The sequence below is a fragment of the Sus scrofa genome, chromosome 15 (assembly GCF_000003025.6).
Source record: "Sus scrofa isolate TJ Tabasco breed Duroc chromosome 15, Sscrofa11.1, whole genome shotgun sequence".
Taxonomy (NCBI): Eukaryota; Metazoa; Chordata; class Mammalia; order Artiodactyla; family Suidae; genus Sus; species Sus scrofa.
In genome coordinates this window covers 101,591,254-101,609,227 of record NC_010457.5, presented here as the reverse complement: position 1 = coordinate 101,609,227, position 17,974 = coordinate 101,591,254, and the positions used below count along the sequence as shown (strand labels likewise).

General features: G+C 38.9%; 2 protein-coding genes across 3 annotated transcripts in view; one reads left to right on the top strand and one right to left on the bottom strand.

Moving 5' to 3' along the window:
• Positions 1-6,892, bottom strand: part of PLCL1 (phospholipase C like 1) — an 821,890-nt gene extending 814,998 nt beyond the window's left edge. The window contains exons 1-2 of the mRNA XM_003133565.5: positions 6,801-6,892; positions 6,465-6,505 (exon numbers count right to left, since the gene is read on the bottom strand). The gene's annotated coding sequence lies outside the window, so the exon portion shown is untranslated. The remainder of the gene's footprint in view (positions 1-6,464; positions 6,506-6,800) is intronic.
• BOLL (boule homolog, RNA binding protein) overlaps positions 6,996-17,974 on the top strand; it is a 66,841-nt gene continuing 55,862 nt past the window's right edge. Inside the window, exons 1-4 of one of the 2 annotated variants that reach the window (XM_021075731.1) lie at positions 6,996-7,714; positions 11,829-11,972; positions 14,922-15,013; positions 17,254-17,308. In XM_021075731.1, coding sequence (XP_020931390.1) covers positions 7,694-7,714; positions 11,829-11,972; positions 14,922-15,013; positions 17,254-17,308 — 312 coding nt within the window. In that variant the 5' untranslated portion in view covers positions 6,996-7,693. The remainder of the gene's footprint in view (positions 7,715-11,828; positions 11,973-14,921; positions 15,014-17,253; positions 17,309-17,974) is intronic. The other variant, XM_005672047.3, reaches the window with a different exon arrangement.

The window sequence follows — 17,974 nt, the reverse complement described above, 5'->3', positions numbered from 1 at the left end:
AACTCTGCAGGCCAGAGGGAGTGGCATGATGAAAGGAAAAAACCTCCAACCAAGATTACTTTACCCAGCAAGGCTCTCATTCAGATTTGAAGGAGAAATCAAAACCTTCACAGAGGAGTTCACATCATGGCTCAGTGGTTAACGAATATGACTAGGAACCATGAGGCTGCAGGTTCAATCCCTGGCCTTGATCAGTGGGTTGGGGATCCGGCGTTGCTGTGAGCAGTGGTGTAGGTTGCAGACGCAGCTCGGATCCTGCATTGTGTGGCTCTGGCTTAGGCCGGTGGCTACAGCTCCAATTATACCCCTAGCCTGGGAACATCCATATGCCATAGGAATGGCCCAAGAAATGGCAAAAAGACACACACACACAAAAATTCACAGATAAGCAAAAGCTGAGAGAATTCAGCAACACTAAACCAACCTTACAACAAATACTAAAGGAACTTCTCTAGGCAGAAAAGAAAAGGCCACAACCATAAACAAAAATATGACAAATGAAAAGGCTCACCAGTAACAGTATATACACAGTAAAGATACGAAATCATCCATGCACAATTATGCCACCAAAATCAGAAATCTTGAGAAGAGGTGGGTACAAATGCAGGACACTGGAGATGCACTTGCAATTAAGAGACCAACAACTTAAAACAATCTCATATATATATATGGACTGTCATATCAAAACTTCAGAATAACTGCAAACCAAAAATCTACAATTCATACACAAAGAAAAATCAACTCAAATACAACACTAAAGATGGTCATCAAACCAGAAGAGGAGGGAACGAGAAAAGAAGGGAAGAAAAAAGAGCAACAAAAACAAATCCAAAGCAATTAATAAAATGGAAATAAGAACATACATATCAATAATTACCTTAAATGTTAATGGACTAAATGCCCCAACCAAAACACACAGACTGGCTGAATGGATACAAAAACAAGACCCATATATATGCTGTCTTCAAGAGACCCACTTCACTTCTAGGGACACACACGAATTGAACGTGAGAGGATGGAAGAAAATATTCCATGCAAACGGGAATCAAAAGAAAGCTGGAGTAGCAATACTCATATCAGACAAAATAGACTTTAAAATAAAGAATATTTTAAGGGACAAGGAAAGTCACTACGTAATGATCAAAGGATCAATCCAAGAAGAAGATATAACAATTTTAAATATCTACGCACCCAACATAGGTTCACCACAACATATAAAGCAACGGCTTACAACCTTAAAAGGACAGAGCCACAATAACACAATAACACTGGGGGACTCAACACCCCACTTACAGCAATGGACAGATCATCCAGACAGAAAATCAGTAAGGAAACACAGGCCCTGAAATGAAGCATTAGACCAGATGGACTTAATAGATATTTATAGGACATTCCATCCAAAAGCAACAGAATACACATTCTTCTCAAGTGCACATGGAACATTCTCTAGGATTGATCACATCCTGGGCTACAAATCCAACCTCAGTAACTTTAAGAAAATTGAAATCATATCGAGCATCTTTTCCAACCACAACGCTATACAACTGGACATCAACAACAAGAAAAATATTGCAAAAAACACAAACACGGGACACTCAACAACATGCTACTGAACAACCAATGGATCACAGAAGACATCAAAGAGGAAATTAAAAAAATAACTAGCAACAAATGACTACGAAGATACGACACTCCAAAACCTATGGGATGCAGCAAAAGCCGTTCTAAGAGGAAAGTTTATAGCAATACAAGCCCATCTCAGGAAACAAGAAAAAGCCCAAATAAACAAGCTAACGTTACATCTAAAGCAGCTTGAGAGAGAAGAACAGACAAGACCTAAAGTTAGTAGAAGGAAGGAAATCATAAAGATCAGAGCAGAAATCAATGAAAAAGAAACAAAGAAAACCATAGAAAAGTGAAACGAAAAGCTAGTTCTTTGAAAAGATCAACAAAATTGATAAACCCTTAGACTTCTCAAGAAAAAAAGAGAGAGGACTCAAATCAATAAAATCAGAAACGAAAAAGGACAAGTAACAACGGACATCACAGAAATACAAAGGAACATAAGAGACTACTATTGCAACTATACGCCAATAAAATGGAAAACCTAGAAGAAATGGACAAATTCTTAGAAAGGTACAATCCTCCAAGACTAAACCAAGATGAAACAGAAAAGATGAACGGACCAATCACAAGAACTGAAATTGAAACTGTGATTAAAAAACTTCCAACAAACAGAAGTCCAGGACCAGACGGCTTCACAGGCGAATTCTATCAAACATTTAGAGAAGAGCTAACGCCTATCCTTCTGAAACTATTCCAAAAAATTGCAGAGGAAGGGATACTCCCAAACTCATTCTATGAGGTCACCATTACCCTGACACCAAAACCAAACAAAGATACCACACACAAAAAAGAAAACTACAGGCCAATTTCACTGATGAACATCAATGCAAAAATCCTCAACAAAATACTAGCAAACCGCATCCAATAATACATTAAAAGGATTGTACATCATGATCAAGTGGGATTTATCCCAGGGGTGCAAGGGTTCTTCAATATCCACAAATCCATCAGTGTGATACACCACATTAACCAACTGCAGAATAAAAATCATATGATCCTCTCAATAGACGCTGAAAAAGCCTTTGACAAAATCCAACACCCATTTCTGATAAAAACCCTTCAGAAAGTGGGCAGAGCCGGAACCTACCTCCACATAATTAAGGCCGTATATGATAAACCCACAGCAAACATCATTCTCAATGGTGAAAAGCTGAAAGAATTCCCCCTGAGATCAGGAACAAGACAAGGATGTCCGCTCTCACCACTACTCTTCAACATAGTTCTGGAAGTCCTAGCCACAGCAATCAGAGAGGTAAAAGAGATAAAACGAATCCAAATTGGAAAGGAAGAAGTAAAACTATCACTATCTGCAGACGACATGATACTATACCTAGAAAATCCCAAGGACTCTACCAGAAAACTGTTAGCGTTCATCCATGAATTTTGCAAAATCACAGGATACAAAATTAATACACAGAAATCGATGGCATTTCTATATACTAACAATGAGAGAGCAGAAAGAGAAATTGGGGAAGCAATCCCCCGTTGATCATCAAACCAAAAGAATAAAATACCTAGGAGTAAACCTACTTAAAGAGATAAAAGACCTGTCCTCTGAAAACTGTAAGACACTGATGAATGAAATCAAAGATGACACAAATAGATGGAAAGATACTCCATGCTCGAGGATTGGAAGAGTCAATATTATCAAAATGGCTATATTACCCAAGAGAATCTACAGATTCAATGCAATCCCTATCAAATTACCAAGGACATTTTTCACAGAACTTGAACAACATATTTTAAAGTTTGTTTGGAAGCACAAAAGACCCAGGATAGCCAAAGACATCCTGAAAAAGAAAAATGGAGCTGGAGGAATCAGGCTCCCGGACTTCAGACTATACTACAAAGCAACAGTCATCAAAACCGTACGGTATTGGCACAAAGACAGAAATACAAATCAGTGGAACAGGATAGAAAGCCCAGAATTAAACCCATGCACCTACAGCCAACTAATCTATGACAAAGAAGGCAAGCACATACAATGGAGAAAGGACAGCTTGTTCAATAAGTGGTGCTGAGAAAACTGGACAGCCACATGGAAAAGAATGAAATTAGAACACTCTCTAACACCATACACAAAAATAAACTCAAAATGGATTAAAGACCTAGATATAAGACCAGACACTATAAAACTCTTAGAAGAAAACATAGGCCAAACACGCTCTGACATAAAGCACAGCAACATCTTCTCAGATCCACCTCTTAAGAGTCATGACAGTAAAAACAAAAATAAACAAATGGGACCTAATCAAACTGAAAAGTTTCTGCACAGCAAAGGAAACCCTAAACAAAACGAAAAGACAACCCACAGAATGGGAGAAAATCTTTGCAAGTGAATCAACTGACAAGGGATTAATCTCCAAAATTTATAAACAACTCCTACTGCTCAATACCAAAAAAAAAACAAACAACCCCATCAAAACAGACAGTTCTCCAAAGAAGCCATACAGATGGCCAAAAAACACATGAAAAGATGTTTGACATCACTCATTATTACAGAATTGCAAATTAAAACCACTATGAGGTACCACCTTATACCAGCCAGAATGGCCATCATCAGACAGTCTACAGACAAAGTGCTGGAGAGGGTGTGGAGAAAAAGGAACCCTATGACACTGTTGGTGGGATTGTAAACTGGTGCAACCACTGTGGAAAACAGTATGGAGATGCCTCAGAAAACTAAACATAGAACTACCATTTGATCCAGCAATCCCACTCCTGGGCATCTATCCAGAGAAAACCATGACTCACAAAGACACATGTACTCCAATGTTCATTGCAGCACTATTCACAATAGCCAAGACATGGAAACAACCTAAATGTCCATCGACAGAAGAGTGGATCAAGAAGATGTGGTACAAATACACAATGGAATATTACACAGCCATTAAAAGAAACAAAATACTGGCATTTTTAGCAACATGGATGGACCTAGAAATTATCAGGCTAAGTGAAGTCAGCCATACAATGAGACACCAATATCAAATGCTATCACTGACATATGGAATCTGAAAAAAGAACATGATGAACTTCTTTGCAGAACAGATACTGACTCGCAGATTTTGAAAAACTTATGGTTTCCAAAGGAGATGGTTTGGGGGGTGGATGCGCTGGGGGTGTGGGATGGAAATCCTATAAAATTGGATTGTGATAATCATCGTACAACTGTAAATGTAATAAATTCATTGAGTAATAAATAAAATAAAACAAACACAAAATGGCTTAAAGACTTACATTTCTAAGACATGATACAATATCTAAGACATGAGATATATATATAAGACATGACACCATACTCCTAGAAGAGAACATTGGTAAAACATTCTTTGATATAAATCATACCAATGTCTCCCAAGGCAAAAGAAATAAAATTAAAAAGAAACAAATTAAATGTAAAACTTTTGTACTACAACGGAAACCATAAACAAACCTCAATAACAAAAAAGACTACCTATGTACTGGAAGAAAACACACTCAAATGATGTGACCAACAAGGGCTTAATTTCCAAAATATACAAACAGCTCATACACTCAACAACAAAAAAAATAAAAACCCAATCAAAAAATGATCCGAAGACCTAAACAGACATTTCTCCAGAGAAAATATACAAGCAGCCAAGAGGTACAACATGCTCAACATTGCTAACTATTAGAGAAATGCAAATCAAAACTATGATAAGTTCCCATCATGGCACAGCAGAAGTTAATCCAGCTAGGAACCATGAGGTTGTGGGTTCGATCCCTGGCCTCACTCAGTGGGTTAAAAATCCAGCATTGCCGTGAGCTGTGGTGTAGGTTGCAGACTTGGCTTGGATCCCAAGTTACTGTGGCTCTGGCATAGGCCAGAGGCTATAGCTTCGATCTGACCCCTAGCCTGGGAACCTCCATATGCCACAGAAGCAGCCCAAGAAATGGCAAAAAAGACCCAAAAAAAAAAAAAATAGTCTCTTCTCCCCTTCTAAATTGAAAACAAGGACAGAGGTTTGATCTTGTGCATCTTTTTATGTCTCACAGTATGATGTATTGGACAAAATAGGAACTCTATAACCATGTACTAAGTACTAATCTTACATGATGTATCTAAATTTTAAAATTTTTTTAAATTGCTTTAAGGATTAAGAGTTAAAAGCAGAAAAGAAAATTATCAAACTGCAAATACAGTGTATCATCCTAACACCTTGAATTAGTGTTCCTTCCCTCAGTTGTTGATCAACTTGCGTGTCACAGACTGAACACCTACTATGGTGAATACAGTCTTCAAAAATAAGTGTTTTCAGGCAAAAAAGATTGGGCAAAAGAGACTGTAGTAATATCTACCTAAATCCATCATTACTGCTATAAAAAAAAAATGCCCAAAGAAGATAATGTCTAATGGCACTGAACAGCAAAGTTATTCTCCTCTGGAATATGAATTTTACTTTTAATAGGTTTGTAGTCTCCGTTTCCCACAGATACTGAGAAAATAAGCTTAAATTGTATGCACAAACATATAAAGACTTTTAGGATGCTTTAACTGACCTCCATTCAGTGAAAAAAAAAATATTTCCCATTTTTGGCAAATAATATGAAGAGCTAATGTTTGAACAGAGTAAAAATTAAATACATAACAAATTTAACTCTATATCCTAAAAGTAAAATAACCCAAAGTCAAACTTTTATAATAGAGAATACAAAAGTTATTACTGATGTAATTTTTGACAGGTGTTGCTCCTAATTCTTTAAAATTTTATGTCAAAATGGTTAACATCATGACCTGCTGTCAGAAAGACCCCGGTTAAATCTATAGCTTTAGACCTTGATCAAATTACTTAACCTCCAAATCTCCATTTGCTCACCTGTAACATGATGAATACAGGAGTATCTATTGGAAGGGTTTCTGTGAAAATAAAATGATTAAATGATACTGATTGTAAAGCACTGCGGCTGGCACAAAGCGAGCCCTTGATAAGCTATAATCATCATCGTTACAGAAGTTTATCTAGTTTCTCTTAGAACTTGGTTATACGGGTTACATATATATATATATATATACATATATATATATACTATACTGGCGATATAGGTATATAAGAGGCAGCTAGCTTTTAGAAATAATTTTTACAAAACAGTCTTATTTCAAAGGAAATCCCAGGGCGGCTAGAGCCACTCCAGCCAAGTGGCACAGTCCTCACCCCTCGGGCGCGCGGGTGGCTCCCTCACCGGCCGGCTCCAGAGGCTGAGCGGAGGTCCCGCGGTGCTCAGCCGGCGCGGGCCTGGGGCGGGCGCCGGAGCCTGGACACGGCTGCGGCAGCGAGTCTCGGCCAAGCCGCCCGCGCAGCCCCGCCCGCTCAGCGAGGATGAGTGACGGCGACAACAGGTGCAGAGCGGCGTCCGCGGCTTCTCCGGAGCCCCCGAGTTTGGCGCGTCAGGCCCAGGGGGTCAGACTTTGACTCGGCAAACTGGCCTCCTCGCCCCTCACCAGCCTTCTTCCGAAATCGCCCCTCAGCCGGCTTCTCGCACTTTAGTAAAGCCTGAGGTCACCTCCGCCTCTCTCACCAGTCCCAGACGCCAACTTTCCTCCAAAGGAGAGGAGAGGGAAAGGCGTTCGGTGCATGGAGCTTTGCATAACCGTTCGCTTTCTCCTCCCCAGCCGTCCGAAAGCAGGCAAGCGTGGCTCCAGAACCGAGCTCTCGGTCCGCACACCCCACTCCCGTCCCGACGTGCCGCACGCTCTGCAGCTGAGACGGCCCAGCTCAGCGAGCACCAGCCACAGCCGAAACTCACCCGCCCGCACCCCTCCCCGGCTTACTGCGCCCGCCCGCACCGCTGTCCGCCGCCCAAGGCGAGGTCGCCTGCCTCCCGCCCCCACCCCCCGCCCGACCCCAACCACCCCCGCCCCCCCACCCCGGGTGGCAGGTTCAGGCCCTGGGTCCGAGCCTGAGTCGCTGCAGCTGCCACCGCCGCCGTCGCCGCCAGGGGGAGAGAGTCTCCGTCGGGAAACGGGGGGCTGCTTCTGGGTGTGAAGGTGCTTTCAAACTTTACGGTTTTGTTCCTCTCACCCGGCTTTTGAAGAGCGGAGAAAAAGATGGAGACCGAGTCGGGGTCGGTGAGTACAGTGATCAGGGCCTAGGGTGCTGTGCCCCAGGGTGCGGGGGAGAAAAAGCAACGTGGACTCCGTCCGTGAGGGGCTGGAAGAGCAAGTCTACAGCCCACTAGTTCATCGGGAAGAAACGTGAACAGGGAGCCCCATCGACTTCCACCAAGAGCAACCCGCCTGTAGGCCTGTGGGGTTGTGTCCTGGGGTTGGCAGGGTGTGGCCAAAGGACCTGGACAGGTGTGGACGGGCTGAGGGACCTCAGAAACGGCCAGGAGGTTTGGGGAGGCGGTGGGTGGCTAGGCCCCGTGCACCAGATGGGGTCCAGGCTAGAGAAACAGTTTTCCCGCCGAAACTTGACTAGGCTGAGTCTTCAGTGCTCACTCGAGCGGTACTCCACCCAGCAGCCCATGGGAGGAGTTGCTGGGGCGACTGACGCCTCCACTCCCGGAATGGTCAGCGGAGACCAGAAGGCCTGAGAGACCTGAGGGGGACCGGGTAGGGAGGACCTGTACTCAGGTGGGACCCAGACACTGTAGCACCGGGTGCGCGCCCAAGCTGGTCAGGCCTAGCGGGGGAGGGGCGGGAGACCGAGTAGGCCCGAGACGCTGTGGCAACGTGCCGCCGCGCCCCGCCCCGCGACCCGCCGACAGCCAATCAGCGCGCTCCACGCCAGGGCCGCGGGGCCTGATGCACACGAGGCCGGCGTCAGGCTCGGTGCCGTTGAGGGTTCCCGAGGGTTCCCGCCACTGCTGCTGGCGGATTTGCTGGGCAAAATTTCTCGCTGGCTAGCTTTCTTTTCCCTCCCGCACTTTGGTGGGGAGGGGGTGGATCCTCGAGTCAGTGCTCAAGTTCACGATGACCCCAGAGAACCCGAGGAAGTTGTCGCTGCGGCCGTTTCCCCCAGCGCCTCAGCTTTCTGGCCTCGGAGGGGAAGGAGCACGGAGGCCGTGACTGCGACGGTTAGCCCACCCTCTTCCTGTTGTCTTCGTCGGCAAAGTAGACGATAGTTTTCGAGGTTAATTCTCAAGTGGCGGAGGCAGAGGGGGCACATTATTTGGGAGGAAATTTTAAATAAACTCTTTAGTACTAGAAGTTTTACTAAGCTAAGAACCCTTATGTCTAACCCCAAAACCGCACCCATCTAGGAGCTTTTCATATATTCGCAAAATTATTGACAGCAGAATTTGAGGCTTTTATTACCTCAATGAATTGCTAGCCTTCTCTAAAGAACTTCGATGTTGCCTGTACCTGAGCCTTGTTACTGCCAAAATTAATATTGTGTTCTTCAGCCCACAAGCTAATGGTTAGCATATCATGAACAGGAAGAAATTATTCATTTATTCATTGGTTCAACAAATATTTGAACACCCTCTTTACCTACTTTAGATGTCGCAGAAACAAAACAGGCAAAATCCCCTTCTTTCGTGACGATTACATTATAGAGGGAAAGACATAGTAAATAAATTATATAGTATGTTGGAAAGTGGTAAGGAGAAAAAGCAGTTAGAAACCGCACTAGAACAGGAGCCTTAGAAACTGGAGAATGAAGTGAATGGGATATAAACAACTGGTGTTTTTCTTTCCTCAGTATAACTGATTTCTCAAGATTGGAAATAAAGCACTCTGTTCTCTTCCATTCATGTCATTCCTCTCATGGAAAAATAATAAAGACTGAGTTTTGCAAATGGGTAATTTCTACATTCTCTAAACAGGCAGAAAGAAGAGATTGTATTAATTAGAGCTGTTCTGTTATCTCTGGCAATACAAATCCATGGTAGAAAAGTAAAACTGAGCATCCCAGGATCTTCCAACCTGGGCACTATGTCTTAATTAAAATGGCTGAAGTTATGAATAACTTACACATGCCCAGAGAGGATGCTGTTAAGATGGGATTCCCAATTTCATTAACTGACATCTACAACATAGCAGTTATTAAATATGATAACTTTGTGGTTTAATAGATGTTTTTATGAACTTCTTTACTAGGAGAGTGTTTTTCACCCTTGTGGAGAGTAGCCCATAAGTCCATTCCATAGCCCCCATAGGCACCAATGATCTAGTCCTTTCTATGTACATATTGCAGAGATTAAGGATTATGGTTTTATTGGCCAATGACGTGAAAGGTGAGTAAACATGAAAAAGAACAACTTAGAAATTCACTTTCATGAATTTGCTTCCCAGAGAATTTAAACTGAATTTCAACCTTTTTGAAGCACTCATTTAGTGCATTAGAATGTCTCAGAAGTCTGTTTAGTGTTCCCAGAAGGAAAATAATTAGCAAGTTCTTCAATTGGTTTCTCTTCAATTTTCTATTCTCAAGTCTTGGTAGTTTGGGGTTTTTTTTGGCGGGGTAGAGGGTGTGTGTGTGTTTTCAGATGTACCTTAAGAGTCTACTATCATGCCCTTATGCAGAGGCTTATATGTTAGTATATTTTTACTAAAATCTAAATTAAGTCACCTGACATAGGATTGTGAGTTTACAAATATGCACTGATCTCAATTCTTGGGTATAAAAATTATATGAGTTATAGGTATATAATTTTTTTTTTACAAAATCACTTGTCAACTTTTCAAATTGACAAGTGCATTTACAATTTTGACTTTAGAGTTGAAAAACAATGAACTTAAATGTCAGTCTATTCACTTGTCAGTGTCCTTTAGCCAAAGACCACCGTGAACACACCTGTAGTTTAATAAATTTGGATCTTTGGAGTTCCTGTCGTGGCTCAGTGGTTAACAAATCCGACAAGGAACCATGGGGTTGTGGGTTTGGTCCCTGCCCTTGCTCAGTGGATTAGGATCCGGTGTTGCCGTGAGCTGTGGTGTAGGCCGCAGACGTGGCTCGGATCCCACGTTGCTGTGGCCCTGGCATAGGCCAGCGGCTACAGCTCCAATTCAACCCCTAGCCTGGGAATCTCCATATGCCACGGGAGTGGCCCTAGAAGATGCAAAAAAATAAAAAAATTAAAAATAAATAAAATAAATTTGCGTCTTTGAATTGTTGCAACAAGGAAAAACGTATACCATGGGGCCTTGCAAGAAGAGGGTGTTAGAAGGAAGTTGTTATAGGATTTAGGCTATGTAAGCACTTTTTTAGAGAGGGTTTAAGGAAGAAGGCTTTCCTCTGAAATACATCTTGTCAGGAAGTGGGAGCAGTTCTACGATTTGGTATGTCAGTTTTTACATAGAAGGCAAGAAGAATAGATTGAAGCCAAAGCTGTGACTGATAAAGGAGCAGTCAGTCTTATTATCAGCCAGGATAGGAAGATGTTTGGTCATTCTTGTTTTTTTGGACAATGCTTTTGTTTTTGTCAATGTACACATGTGATTATGGAAAGGTATGGTTTTTATCTTGATTCATCATAATTACAGAGTAGTCTTTTCCAATGTTGGTGTTCTGTTAACAAGAGAACACCACAGCTTAGCTGTGAGTTCCAGGCCAACTCCTAAAAGTCAGTACTAGGGCCTAGTTGATTGTGCCAGGCCAGCTCTTAAGATATCCAGGGGCTGCTTTTCTCCTTATCAAACTTCTTTTTGAATTTAATACTCCTCCTTAATACTTTTTTTTTTTTTGTCTTTTTGCCATTTCTTGGGCTGCTCCCACGGCATATGAAGGTTCCCAGACTAGGGGTCGAATTGGAGCTGTAGCCACTGGCCTCCGCAAGAGCCACAGAAACACGGGAATCCGAGCTGCATCTGAGACCTACACCACAGCTCACGGCAACGCCAGATCGTTAACCCACTGAGCAAGGGCGGGGACCGAACCCACAACTTCATGGTTCCTAGTCGGATTCGTTAACCACTGCACCACAACGGGAACTCCTCCTCCTTAATACTTATAATATTTACGTAGTATATTTAATAATTAACATATATTATTATGTTTAAATAATATACTTAAGGTTTAAGATCTTTTCTGTAGAGGAGTACATTCTATATTTCCTGTATTTTTGTTGACCCCAAAAGTTATTAGCTCTAACTATAATTTTCATAATACTAGAATAAAAGTAAAGTTTAATATACTACATTTTATCAATGACTTACGTTTTTGAAGGTATATGCTTCCAGCCTGCATCAAAACTTAGAACCAATTCTAAGAGTTTAAAGGAATTTTGTCTTACAGCAAACATCAAATCATACGCAAACAGATTCCTTGTCTCCATCCCCCAACCCTGTGTCACCTGTGCCTTTGAATAATCCAACGAGTGCCCCAAGATATGGAACAGTGATCCCTAATCGCATCTTTGTAGGAGGAATTGACTTTAAGGTACCTATTTATGCATGCGACATAGTGCATTTTTTGTATTAGAAGTTATTTTATTTCTCAGAAGTTGTTTCTTTGTGCAACTATAAAAACATTTTCTATTCACATAATGATTAGTAGGTTTCAAATTGTCTTAATATATAAAAAATCTTTTAAAAAACCGTGTTAAACAGAAGTGGCTGCTGTGACACAATGGGATCGGTGACTTCTCTATAGCACCAGGACACAGGTTCATCCCCAGCCAGACACAGTGGGTTAACCTGGTGTTGCTGCCACTGTCACATAGGTCACAACTGCAGCTCAGATCTGATCCCTGGCATGGGAACCTCTGTATGCTGCAGGTACGGCCAAAACAGGAAGAAAAAAAAAAAAAAAAAAAAAAAAAAAAAACTCTTGTAGGTTAAATAGAGTATATATAATTTTTCAGCTTCCCAAACAAGGAAATTGAGGCTCAATGACATATCTATAGGCTCTTAGCTAATTAGTGACAAAGTGAAGACTAGAATCCTAGTTTTCTGACTCATAGCTGCACATTCTTTATTTCACCATACCACACTAGTTATACATTTTTATATAGTACTTCAGTAGCCCAAATAATGAGTGATTGTAATTTTCAAAAGAACACTCATCGAAGGAAAGAAAAGCCAAAACACACACAAAAAAAAAACTTTTATGAAATCCTGTTTCTTTATCCCAGCTTTTATCTCAGGTTCTTGAATAACTTCCTAGACTTATGTCACAAATTGCTTTCTATCACCTAATTTAGAATTCAATCATCAAAAAAGGCCAGTGTCCTAGTCAGAATAAAGCATCTTAACAGTAATATGCTTAAATAATATAATTAGCTATTTCACTCTTAGAGAGGTATAATTTTGTGAGATGTTTTGCAGCACCCTCATTTGGGAGGTGGTAATAAACACTTACAGGAAAGTCAAGCATGGATGTTTTAAGTGAATATATAGAAGAATTTCTAAGCTTCCATATCACATATTAGAAAATTCAGGGAGCATTGACTTAATAAAAAAAATCTTTGATATTTTTAACTTGCTATTTTCCTCTGATCAATCTCTCACAGTTTGGATGGAATTACTTTTTTCTGCTCAAGAGAAATGTTATAGTTAGTATACTTGTCAAAATTATGAGTCTTAAGCAAGTATGTAATTGGTTCACTAAAGGTAAAATAATTTCTTATGAAATGTTTATTTTTTTGTCTTTTTTTTTTTTTTTTAGGGCTGCACCCACAGCAGGTGGAAGTTCCCAGGCTAGGGGTCAAATCAGAGCTGCAGCCACAAGCCCACACCACAGCCACAGCAGCACCAGAACTGAGCTGCGTCTGCGACCTATGCTTCAGCTTGTGGCAACACCAGATCCTTAACCCACTGAGCAAGGCCAGGGATCAAACCCTCATCCTCATGGATACTAGTCATGTTCTTAACCCACTGAGCCACAACAGGAACTACATGAAATGTTTATTTTTATAAAGATTTTCTATTTCTATGGAAAATAATAATAGGTGACTATAAATATTCAAGTTGAATATTCTTATTCAGAATTGATTTATATTAAACTAGCTTATTATATTTTTAAATAAATCATCAACAAATGTAGTGATTTGTTTGGCTAGGTTATTGTAGGTTACTGAAGCCCATCAGCTACAGTATAAACTTTGGAGGGCATTGTAACTGCTAGGTTTCCCTCACTTATCCTTATATCTTTCCCCAAACTGTGGACAATTTCCAGCAAGGAAATAGTTTGCCATAGTTGCAAGCAGTCTCAAACTTTTAAAAACTCTTATTTTTAGAATCTTGCAGCCTATCTCTTTTAATATTTAATCATCTTGACTTTCTGTCTACTTTTCAACAAAGAACTGGAGCTACAAAATTGAACTAGTGATTCTTCTATCAGAGAATAGTTTGAGAATTTGTTTTCAAGTCTCTAATAGAAATCCTTATTCTGACATAGATTCCATTTTGTGTTTATCAAAATAAGAGGTGGTTATTCTTAGATTAACTTAATGTTTGTCATCATCCAGTTTAGCAGGCTTTAGGTTACTAACTAAAAACCAGTAAAAGTGAGGTAGCAGTGGAACTCAAGAACGATAGCTCTCCTGTTAGGCATGGCTTTTCCTAAATTTATAAAGAAATTTTTTCCTAGGGATATTTAAAGTTCCTCTTGGAGGCAAATGCTTACAGCTAAACCAGAAAATGACTTTGCAGTTAATTTAGTGTGAATATTCTAGGAAAAGGTGATATGAGTCTCTTATGAGACTATTTTGATAAAACCAGATGCCAAACTATCTTTGAAGATATCTTGTGATAGTCTAATTATGACTCAAATTTTTATTTTGAATACCATCATAACATCTGTATTCAGCTGAAATATATGTTGAGTACAGATAAAGCATCTAAAAATATTAAATTTTGTAGCCTCTCTGTTGTTACCACAAATTGAGTTCAAATACTTTTGGAAATATATTTCCTACCTAAGACCTTACTTTTCCTGGAAACTATGCTGCGAAAAGTAGAGTGATTGGTATAGTCCAACATAATCTAGTTCCACTGCCATGACTTTGGGCTTCTCTGAACCACAGGAACCATTAGTAATATGCCCTTACTATAGTTATGGCCATGCCTAACACAATTTTATTAAAAACTGCCTAACTAGAGAATAAGAATTCCTTTAAATAATGAGCTTTCTTTGTAATTTTCTAAAATTCAGCTTAAAATGTTTTATTGCTGTGTAATACTTTAACAACATAAGTACTGCATAAAGCAAAGTATTCATATTGATTTTAATAACCTAATGGTTTCATGCATTGCTTTTATGACGAGAGGCATTCTTATATCTATGTTGTTATTTATTTATTATCTTTTCTGTCTCGAAGCAAACATGAGAACCATCTCATCTTTTGTCAATTAAATTTCTTTTCCTGTTTTCTTTTTATGCCACTAGACAAATGAAAATGATTTAAGAAAATTTTTTTCCCAGTATGGGTCTGTAAAAGAAGTGAAGATTGTAAATGACAGAGCTGGAGTGTCCAAAGGGTTAGTATCACTGTAGATAGTACATAGAATTAAAACAATTGTATTTTGATTGGATTACTAGGTTTTGTATGCTAACTTACATTTCCATTTTTAAAAGAGGATTTTCAAGCCATCTTTTCTCCCTTTTGATCTCCTAGTGTGTGTGTGTGTGTGTGTGTGTGTGTGTGTGTGTGTTTTGGAGGGAGGAGGACACTATAAAATTCCTTAATTTGTTGGGAAGTTATTCTTGCATTGTCTTAGGGGCCATTCATTGTTAGGTAGTAAGCACTTAATGTTGAGTAGCTGATGTCTAGTAGCCAAGGAACCAAGCAGAAGCTAAAGAAATCTGATACTTTTGGAATTGCATACCTGCTTTAGACTAGAGAGAACTTTATCTGAAAAAGGTTGACACAAAAGAATATGTGTAAGTTGTGCCTAAGAGAACTAATTAGGTGACTAATCTGAGAGGTATAAATCTAATGACAGTGACTTTTAATTGTCAAATCAAGGAGAATGAAAATTGAGCTAAAAGTCAGTAGGATTTATCTAGAAATGTCCAGTGACCTTAGAGTTGTTTTGGTGGAATAGTATATAGAAGAACCACATATCAGAAAAGAAGAAAATAGTTTACATAGTGTACTCTTTTAAGAATTTTGGTGGGGTATTTTTGCTTCATATGTTTTGTTCATTTTTATTTTTATTTTTAACTGCAGTTTAATCAGTGAAGGATTGTGGGTTTTTTTTGTTTGTTTGTTTTTTTGCCTTTTCTAGGGCCGCTCCCACGGCATATGGAGGTTCCCAGGCTAGGTGTCTAATCGGAGCTGTAGCCACCAGCCTACACCAGAGCCACAGCAATGGGGGATCTGAGCCGTGTCTGAGACCTACACCACAGCTCACGGCAACGCTGGATCCTTAACCCACCAAGCAAGGCTGGGGATGGAACCCGCAACCTCATGGTTCCTAGTCAGATTTGTTAACCACTGCGCCACGACGGGAACTCCAGGATTGTGTTTTCTTGAAAAAGAGACAACATATACATATTTGTAGACATAAGAGAAGGGACTAATAAAATGGATAGAAATTATAGTAGTGGGAAACTACATGTAAGTATGACGGATATTTTGGAAGAGATGGGATCCTGCAGAGAGGTTTTTTTTTTTTTTTTAAACAAATGAGATATTTCCTCACACTGACAAACAGTATGAGGATGAAGTGAGACTGTATCTCTTTTATTTAGTTAATAGAATTTGTAATATCCATTTTTTATCATTGAAAAACACATGTAGAAATATAAACTGTATTTTATGCTTTTTCCACTGGGTGGTATATGTGTTCTACCAAAAAAAAAAAAAAAAAAAAAAAAGCACGAAACTGTTTCCTTAGTTCTCGTTTAATGTTTGGGCAAATAGAAAAAAAATTCTTTTGTTGGAAAAGAAAATTCATACACAATACAACAACTATGAATTGAAGAAAACAGTAAATATTTATTAATTACATAGTACATAATCATATAATAGTAATTATAAATCAAAGAAAATAGTAGTTGAGCAATACTCAAAAGAGTTTCTTTAAATTGTCTAAATAGAGATTACATTTTGGGGGGACATAATTTTTATTTCTTTCGTCCCTTTTTATCTCCCTATTTGACTTTGTGGACGTGACATACATTATGTATTCTGTCTTGGTCATAATTATACCCTGAAGGTAACACTCTATATATGAAAAGCAGATATAAAGTCTGGGTTGTATTTTTAATTGATTTTATTTGGGAAATTTACTAATAGTTTCATTATCAGTTTATATATGCTGATAATAGTATATAATATTTTGTATACTCATTTACCAATATAAAAACTTTATTGTGTTGAAATTTTTAATGTTTTAAAGGTTTTTTCCTAATTTGATTCCTATTTAAGCCAAAGTTCTATCATTTTAAAGGGAAACTACTGCTCTGAACTGAAATATATTGCATCCAATTTGTAAACCAGAACACAAATCTCTCGTTCTTTCCTGCCTGGCATACAGCTCAGGTCTGAAACTATTTCAAGATCCCTGGGTTGTTTTGTTTTTTTTTTTTCTTTTAGTCCCCTCACTTTGAGAGGAGGTGACAATGTTAAGCTGTGAATGATTCTCCTAAATTTTGCATACTGGTCTACCATACAAAAATGTTCATTCCTATCATGGCCCATTCTTAAAAAAAAGTTTTTAATCTCAGTATAATTCGAGTGCAATGTTCTGAGATAATTAATGCATTTATTTAGGTATGGTTTCGTCACTTTTGAAACCCAAGAAGATGCACAAAGAATTTTACAAGAGGTAAGATATTTTGGTGTATTTAATTTCATTTTTTGAAGCTTCTTTCTTTGAAACTAATCCTTTAAGGTATTAATTTTAATAGTAGAGTTCTAACACAATGATCAGTTGCTTTTTAAAAAAATGTTTTTTCTTTGCATCTTAAGATTGACATTGGTCTCCAAAAAAAATAAACTAAAAAAAAAGATTAAAGAGAAACTTTAACTACAGAAAAACAAATTGCAAATAATTATGTTAAGTATGGTTGTGAAGTTATAATATTATTTTTCACTTTATTTGCTTAAACTAAGAATTTAGGGATGTATCTTTGCTGAAGTATTGACAGCACTTTAAATTCCTTAAGAAAAATACACTACAAATGTGGCTTCCTAGAGTGAGAAATTATTATTATTATTTCCTTCCTTTGAAAAATTATATATTAAACTAAGAGCATTCATAGAAAAAGTCTATAGCCTGCAGCTCAGTATAACTTTAAATTTGATAAATGTAACATTTAATCTTTTAGGAAAAAATATTATTCGAATTCTATTTTAAGTCATATGTAGTCAGTTCTCATTATTTATAGTGGTTATGTTCTATAAAGTCACCACAAACACTGAAGTAGCAAATATGGAAGTGCTGCTTCGAGAAGAAATATAGGGCTAGGTTCTCACAAGCTTCTGGTCACAG